At 51.6% G+C, this 6,989-nt stretch overlaps 4 protein-coding genes across 4 annotated transcripts; 2 read left to right on the top strand and 2 right to left on the bottom strand.

Moving 5' to 3' along the window:
- Positions 1–537: 537 nt before the first annotated feature.
- BDV17DRAFT_287794 (cytochrome c oxidase subunit 7) lies at positions 538–1,150 on the top strand (the record flags this gene model as incomplete). The annotated part of the gene is made up of 5 exons (XM_073761244.1): positions 538–566; positions 730–808; positions 880–940; positions 994–1,025; positions 1,121–1,150. 5 exons carry the CDS (start codon positions 538–540, stop codon positions 1,148–1,150), a joined length of 231 nt encoding a protein of 76 aa, XP_073619704.1.
- BDV17DRAFT_177208 (kynureninase) lies at positions 1,151–3,445 on the bottom strand. The gene is made up of 4 exons (XM_073754883.1): positions 3,039–3,445; positions 2,645–2,982; positions 2,091–2,568; positions 1,151–2,025 (listed from the first exon to the last, which is right to left on the bottom strand). Exons 1-4 carry the CDS (start codon positions 3,226–3,228, stop codon positions 1,610–1,612), a joined length of 1,422 nt encoding a protein of 473 aa, XP_073619703.1. The 5' UTR covers positions 3,229–3,445; the 3' UTR covers positions 1,151–1,609.
- Positions 3,446–3,717: 272 nt separating this feature from the next.
- Positions 3,718–5,590, top strand: BDV17DRAFT_177104 (indoleamine 2,3-dioxygenase). Its single transcript, XM_073754881.1, has 3 exons — positions 3,718–4,223; positions 4,282–4,905; positions 4,974–5,590. Exons 1-3 carry the CDS (start codon positions 3,930–3,932, stop codon positions 5,358–5,360), a joined length of 1,305 nt encoding a protein of 434 aa, XP_073619702.1. The 5' UTR covers positions 3,718–3,929; the 3' UTR covers positions 5,361–5,590.
- A 237-nt stretch (positions 5,591–5,827) lies between these two features.
- Positions 5,828–6,955, bottom strand: yaf9 (YEATS domain-containing protein YAF9). Its single transcript, XM_073754882.1, has 3 exons — positions 6,723–6,955; positions 6,647–6,671; positions 5,828–6,587 (listed from the first exon to the last, which is right to left on the bottom strand). Exons 1-3 carry the CDS (start codon positions 6,753–6,755, stop codon positions 5,884–5,886), a joined length of 762 nt encoding a protein of 253 aa, XP_073619701.1. The 5' UTR covers positions 6,756–6,955; the 3' UTR covers positions 5,828–5,883.
- Between the last annotated feature and the right edge of the window lie 34 nt (positions 6,956–6,989).

The raw sequence follows: 6,989 nt of genomic DNA, 5'->3' as shown, positions 1-6,989 counted from the left end.
CTAGAGCTTCGATTAAAGGATAAAGAGGAAGAAATACATGAAAAGCAGCTTCAAAACCAGGCAAAACAGCTTCAAAATGAGGAGAAGGAATTAGAGCTTATGGAACGTCGAGCAAAGATACATCAGATAAATAATGAAAAATAGAAAATAACTGCTTAGAAAGTGGTTTAAAAGCAGCTGAATGCCTTAAATTATTAAAGTTAAGCACGCGTAATCCTCAGGTGCCGGGTAATTAATACTTAGTACAATTAGCGTCGGAAGCCGTAATATTAGTCAGGTGATCGGCTAGCGCGGCGTCTCACCCCTAGAACGGTGCCACCTGACCTGTAACCTGCTACCGGCCACCCAATGAGACACACATCCATCGATTCCCACAAGTAAGAGCCTGCAGCTGAAAGGCGGAATCTCCAGGGAAGTCACGTGCAGGTCAAGCTGCGCGGGCCCACACTTCTCGACATCAACTGATCGTTCGACTCGCCCGTCATTGTCGCTCCTTTCCTCTCGCGAATCCCCTCATCGCACCCCAACACCGCCAAAATGCTCCGCACAGCTCCTCGCATGGCCGGGTAGGTCTCCCTCGATTGTTATATACGGAGCTCTCACCGCAAGCCTGTCAATTGAGCCCGTATCCGGCGTCTCAACGTACCTTGCTCAATTGGCGGGCTCTGGCTTCAACATACGATCCCATTGAGACTCGACACTGGCTAACTTGAGATCTCTCGTCTCCAGATTCGTGTTCCGCGAGAACCGTGTTCCCTACTACCAGCGTCTCTTCCAGTCGCACGACGGCAAGCGTCAGTGGTGGCAGGTCAGTCCGCACAACCGAGCCCTCCCACCGATATTCGTCACAGCTATCTAACCTGGATTCTACTTCGACAGACCTCCCGCAGTGGCTGGATCATGTACCCCTACCTCATCTCCGTCTATGGTCTCGGCATTGGTGAGTCTATACTTAAGAGAGACACCGGGAGCTTATAGTTAACATCGTTCTAGCTACCACCTACGCCATGGGCCGCATGGTCTTCGTTAGTACCCCTTCGACCCCATCTTCAAACCCCTCCTCCATAGCGCATGAGCCGGTGCTTTCTGGTGCGACAGGATGCTAACTTTTGTTCAACAGGGCCACAAGACCTGGTTCGGTAAGGGCTAAATTTGGTCCAGTGTGTCATTGATACTCTTGTATCATTAGACTCTGGAGCCAATTGGCGGTGTACTTCTGTTCTAAGGCGAGCTTGCTGGGTGGTGTATATAACTAGAAGTCCAATGTGTGATTCATTTACTAAGCTCCGTATTACTCAAGGTTATATGTCTAGAGACGTCTCAGGGTATCTTTGTCCGAGTATCGCTTCACAAGCTGGGATCTGGACTTACTAGCTATCTCTCTATCCTTCTCAATCCAGGGATCTTGAGCAATAAGCTGAAACATTAAATGTACTGACTACTCTGGTGCCAATGAGAGCATGAGCTTCGGCTCTCTGGGCTATTCACTACTCCGTCATCACCGGGCTCGAACAGAACAGTTATAGCGAACTCTATTGAGAAGACTATGCACAGATACAACGCCAAAAATGCCTCGAGGAACACAACTAATATAAACCCAGGCCCAGGCCTACTCCCTCAACGCCTCCCTCAAAAGTTCCACAAACTGCCAAACCTCCGAATAAGAGTTGTACAGCGGCACAGGCGCAACCCGAACAACGCCGGGCTCCCGCTTATCGCAAACAACCGAGGCCTCCTGTAACTTATTGGCAACACCATGCAGCAAGCCAGGCTTGAGAAGGAGACTCAGCTGCGCGCCTCGCTCGTCGGGGTTAGACGGGGTGATGATTTGGAACGGGCGCGTCTCATCGTCTGTGTCCTTGAGGAGGAGGTACTCAAGGTAGGCGGTTAACTTGATGGATTTCTGGCGCAATGCGGTGATCGAGGTCTCGTCGAAGATGGAGAGGGAGGCGCAGAGGCAGGCGAGGTCTACGGCTGAGGGGGTGGAGAGTTGAAAGCCGCCTGCGCCGGGGATTGGCTTGAATTCTGGTTCTCGAAGTAAGTATCTATTTCCGTCGGGAGATGAAGACGGGGACTTTGGAATCACTCACTGTTGTCCATCTTGAACCGCACGGACCGGTCCCCGCCGTACCACCCCGTCAACCGGTGTCGGAACTGCGGAGCGTCCTCGCCCTGGCTGTAGTCGACCTTTCCGTGCTTCTCGTGGACGAACAGACCGCCCATTGACCCCGGCCCAGCATTTCCGTATTTGTACGTGCACCAGACCGCAAAGTCTACGTCCCAGTCGTGGAGCTTCAGCTCGACGTTTGCGAAGGCGTGGGCCAAGTCCCAGCCAACCATGAGACCTTTCGAGTGTGCGTACTCGGTGATCGTTTTGATGTCGAAGAATTGTCCAGTGTAGTACTGGATACCGGGGAGGAGGATTAGCGCTGAGTCCTTGGCGTGCTGATCGATGTAGGAGATGATCTTTTGCGTGGAGATTTGGTACTCGCCCTCATCTGGGCCGACGAGGACCATGGACTTTTTGGGGTTGAGGTCGTGCCAGGCGATATGGGACTCAATAGCATACTACCGTCAAAGTTAGTCTAATTGCCAACGGATGTGTGGTAGAAGCACTTTGTGGAAAGTGCTTGGTGGAACCTACGTGGTCACTTGGGAATGCCTTCCAGTCTAGCAGGATTTTGTGCCTTGTGGCAGTGGGCTTATAGAAGCTTGCCAACAACATATGCAGGTTTGCTGTGAGTGTTCCCATGGCCGTAACCTCTTCTGGTAACGCTCCAACGAGCTTGCTCATTGAGGTACCAGCTTGGTCCGTCAACAACCACCATGGCTCCAGCGGAGAATCCTCGATCTTCGTGAAATGACCGCCAACTCCAATACCTGACCATGTGTCCATGGTTGCTTCTAGGTATTTTGAAGTAATCTTGGGCTGGATACCCAGTGAGTTACCGCAAAAATAGATACATGGGTCTGCTGAGAGGTCTGGAACATGTCTTGTCAGAGGGTGCAATCACATCGGGTTCTGCAGTGGCACATACTGGGCTTTGCGAGCTTCTTGGATGCGATGTTGGCCTTTGATGGGATAATGAATTTTTCGCGGAATGCAGCTAGAGGGTCAGCTGCATCCAAGGAAGCAGCATACTCCTTCGAAGCTGCATTCTCTGGGAACACAGGCTTCACGGCGCGGACACCATTAACACCGTTGACACCGTTGACGTGGTTGGACATGGTTAAGGAGGGGAGAGTCTACTGAGGGTGATATGAGGAAATTTGGGGACACAGAAAGAACAAAGAAGACCAACATTAGAACCACGGACATTGTCGCCCGTGACCTTTTATAGCGGGGTAAGGTACCATGAACTAACTGGTCGATAAGAGAGGAATCAACGTTCTGCTTGAGTCGTATACGCAAGATCGGCGGGATCCGATTGATTGATAGCAGCCCGGATCTGGGCCGCCCCCGCCTGGTAAAGCCTTGCCCTGACCCGGATCCTTTCCGTGCCATCACTAACAGCCCCCGTGGATGCCACTGGACGTTTGAATTGGCTAAGGTTGCTGATATGCTGATATACCATCAATCAAACCTATCACTGGCAGCATGACAGTCACGCATTTGAAACTCGGGCTAAGTGGTGACACAGCGGCGTACTCCAACTTGTTCCTGCTCCGAGTCTTGCTTCCACCTACCAGGCTGTCACTGTCACTGTTCAATGACTCGGGAGCACTGAGCACTGCGGAAAAGACTTTGATAAGATCCTCAAAGGCATCCGGGCCCGCTTTCATCATGTCATTAACAGATTCCATTACGTTGGATCTACTCTTATTTAAACCCTACCACAGATGCATATCCTTCAGCAGTGCTACATACTTGGATATCCAATACTTTAGTCTCATTTTCTCTGTCTACTCGCATTCTCAAAGACGGCAACATGCTTCTCGCTCCGGATTTTTCACTTGATGAATATGAAGTCTCTCCTCGGAATGGCTTTCTCCCAGGTTCTCCCCCTCTGCAGTGTTTACCGAACCCCTACTACGCCCCATGGGAGACCGTTGCACAAAACTTGACCGAGAGCATACGCAATGGTACCATCAGAAAGGCTGTTGACAGTCTTCCGGTTCTTTCTACTTCGCACCTACAGACAAAGCCGGAATGGAGGAGAGCTTATGTGGTACTCTCATATCTTACACACGCCTACGTCTGGGGAGGTGAAATCCCCAAGGATGTGAGTATCACACAGTCAACAATATACTTTCTTGCCACTAACCGAAATAATACGCTAGATTCTACCCCCTGCCATCTCAGTGCCGTATCTAGAGGTGTCAAGATACCTAGAACTACCTCCTGTTGCAACTTATGCCGCCCTCAATCTCTGGAACTTCTCAACCACATCCCCCAACGCAGACCTCACCTGCGCCGACAACCTCAACGTAACATTGTCCTACACCGGCACAAAAGATGAAGAATGGTTCTTCATGATCTCCGTCGCCATGGAAGCAAGAGGCGCCCAAGTCATCGAACTAATGCTCGACACCATCCAAGCCGTAGTCGTCGGCGACGACCAACGGATAACTGCATACCTGCACCAAATCAGCGAAGGATTCCACGAGCTGGCTCGGATTTTAGAGCGCATGTACGAGAAGAACCAGCCCGCCGTATTCTTCCACCAGCTTCGTCCTTACCTCGCTGGAAGCAAGAATATGGCGTCGGCGGGTCTACCGAGTGGTCTTTTCTATGACCAGGGCAATGGAAAGGGCGAGTGGTTGCAATATAGCGGTGGGAGCAACGCCCAAAGCTCACTCATCCAAACCTTCGACATTTTCCTAGGAGTTGAGCATTCTCACATGGGAAACCCTACCAAGGCTGAGCTTCCCAAGGCCAAAATGGGAAAGACGCCATACATCCAGGTACGTCAATGTCTCTTCAACCTTAAACTTCAAACTGTAGAATCCTCAAATCTAATAACTGGTCCCAGGAAATGCGAAACTACATGCCCGGGCCCCACAGACGCTTCCTCGAAATGCTCACCCGCAACGCCAACGTCCGCCAATACGCCCTATCCTGCAAACTCGGCACCCCCGTGCGCGACGCCTACAACGCCGCCGTGATGTCCCTCGGCTCATTCCGCGACAAGCACATCCAGATCGTTACGCGGTACATCATCATGGCGGCGAAACTGCCTCCTCCTGAGTCTGCGCCTGTAAGTCTTAATCTGGCGTCGTCGACACAGACGCAGATGAAGGATGTGGACTCCAATGAGAAGGTTTCGGCGGGAGTTAGTGGGACTGGCGGGACGGATTTGATTCCGTTCTTGAAGCAGACGAGAGATGATACGAAGGCTGCGGCGAATTATGCGGATTAGAGTAGTTGTTGGTGACGCGTTTTGCATGATGCTTGATGCGATAGAGATAAATATTTCGATTTGTACCTTAGCGAGACGTGAGCACTAATTATGCGCAATTCACATCGTCAATTTGCTATATAATAGCTTAGCTTTGTAGCAATTTATTTAAGGAGTGCTGCGCTAATAAGGTATTAATACCGATTTCAAAGCCACCAGACAGCAACAATCCAATATTGGAGCTGCAGGCATGGGGCTGTTCGCGCTTCTTGCGAAAGAGGGCCGCGTCGGTCCGTTGGAGACGGCCTGGGGAGTTCCAAGCCAGATTTCGACGGCGCGTTTATGTGGTCTCTCGAAAGGTAGGAGTAGTACACAAACTTCCCCAACGGAAGCAATCCCGCGTTTTCGTCGTCCGGCGATTGGGAGCGTGTGAACTTCCTTCCGGAGCCGGCGAAGCTGTTAAGAGCTCATCTTGACGAATATGATAAGAGACGCGAGAAGACATCTTCAAGACTCACAATCGTCTTGTCAAGAAAATGGCCGTTTATCTCTTCTTCGTAGGCTGCGCAGGCATCCCTTCGCTTTCCCGCAATTCAGCCAACCGCTTTTCCCGCTCAATGAGCCGCGCCTTCTCCTCCTTAATCATCTGCTCCACAGTCTTATTCGCCTCAGCCAGCCGATCAAGCTCCTTACCCTCAGACGCCCTACTATAAGGATTATCGGGCGTCTCGTTAAACGGAATCTCAGCCGTCCTCCCACCCTTCTGCTGCATCGCCTGCTTCGCATTCTTCCCCCCCTTCCCTTTCTGCGGCTGCGGCGACCCCGAGCTACCAGTAAGGTACTCGTAGAACTGCTCAACAGGCTCATTAAACACGACCTCCTCGTAATTCTGACTGATAACCACTTCCCTCCTCTCCTTCTTCCCCTCCGCGTCCGGGCCATACGGGTGTAATTTCAGACTATGCCACAGCGTCTGCGGTTTCTCCATCGACTCGGGAACGAAGTAGACCTTGATCTGGATTTCGAATTCACCCCATCCCGTCTCTGCCACTTCGAATGGCGGGTGCTCGACTGTGCGGATGTTCTGCGGGTATGTCTCGTGGAGCTTGAATTGCACTTTTTTCACCCAGTATGAGATGTCTTCATTGTTGACGCCCTTCACGTAAACGCGCCATGAGTGCGTGTGGTCCGGGGATACATTGGGAGGTCGGTTTTCGGGGTCGAAGGGTCGCGCTTCGCTGCCGAAGACTGGGAAAAGGTTAGTTTACTTCAGCCGGATGGTTATTCGAAGGCGATTGAGAACGCACCGAAGGGCCTAAATATTGAGACGCCCTGACAGCTGTTAGTCTTCACTCCCTTGTGTTGGTTCTGCTGGGCACTCACCCTGACACGTTTGTTACCCGTTGCAGACGGCATGCTGTCGGCTGTAGAATCGAAGCTTCACACACGGCGATTGGTTAGAGTTGCGGCAGGGCGTCGTGAATGAAAAGCCTTGGATGATTTAGACGTTCAAGTGATGAAGGTCGTCGTGGTCGTGGTCGCTGTTTTCCTCGATCAGAGCGCGCCACGTGATGACTCGGCGATAAGGACTTGTGATAAGGATACGGACCACGGCCGACGTCCAATCCTCAGCCCTCCATTTCTGTCCCT

Source organism: Aspergillus undulatus (genome assembly GCF_047715775.1).
Source record: "Aspergillus undulatus strain CBS 261.88 unplaced genomic scaffold BDV17scaffold_5, whole genome shotgun sequence".
Lineage (NCBI taxonomy): Eukaryota > Fungi > Ascomycota > Eurotiomycetes > Eurotiales > Aspergillaceae > Aspergillus > Aspergillus undulatus.
Note: the sequence above shows the minus strand (reverse complement) of the source record. Positions and strands in the feature narration are given on the sequence as shown.

Excerpts from the sequence above, each read along its gene's own strand:
- yaf9 (XM_073754882.1), bottom strand. The coding sequence starts at position 6,755 with ATGCCGTCTGCAACGGGTAACAAACGTGTCAGG. Across the intron at positions 6,672-6,722 it reads CGGGTAACAAACGTGTCAGG|GGCGTCTCAATATTTAGGCC; the intron begins GTGAGTGCCCAG and ends AACAGCTGTCAG. Across the intron at positions 6,588-6,646 it reads CTCAATATTTAGGCCCTTCG|TCTTCGGCAGCGAAGCGCGA; the intron begins GTGCGTTCTCAA and ends ACCTTTTCCCAG.
- BDV17DRAFT_177208 (XM_073754883.1), bottom strand. The coding sequence starts at position 3,228 with ATGTCCAACCACGTCAACGGTGTCAACGGTGTTAATGGTGTCCGCGCC. Across the intron at positions 2,983-3,038 it reads CAAGAAGCTCGCAAAGCCCA|ACCTCTCAGCAGACCCATGT; the intron begins GTATGTGCCACT and ends GACATGTTCCAG. Across the intron at positions 2,026-2,090 it reads GCGGTTCAAGATGGACAACA|AATTCAAGCCAATCCCCGGC; the intron begins GTGAGTGATTCC and ends TTCGAGAACCAG.
- BDV17DRAFT_177104 (XM_073754881.1), top strand. The coding sequence starts at position 3,930 with ATGCTTCTCGCTCCGGATTTTTCACTTGATGAATATGAAGTCTCTCCT. Across the intron at positions 4,224-4,281 it reads GAGGTGAAATCCCCAAGGAT|ATTCTACCCCCTGCCATCTC; the intron begins GTGAGTATCACA and ends ATAATACGCTAG. Across the intron at positions 4,906-4,973 it reads GAAAGACGCCATACATCCAG|GAAATGCGAAACTACATGCC; the intron begins GTACGTCAATGT and ends AACTGGTCCCAG.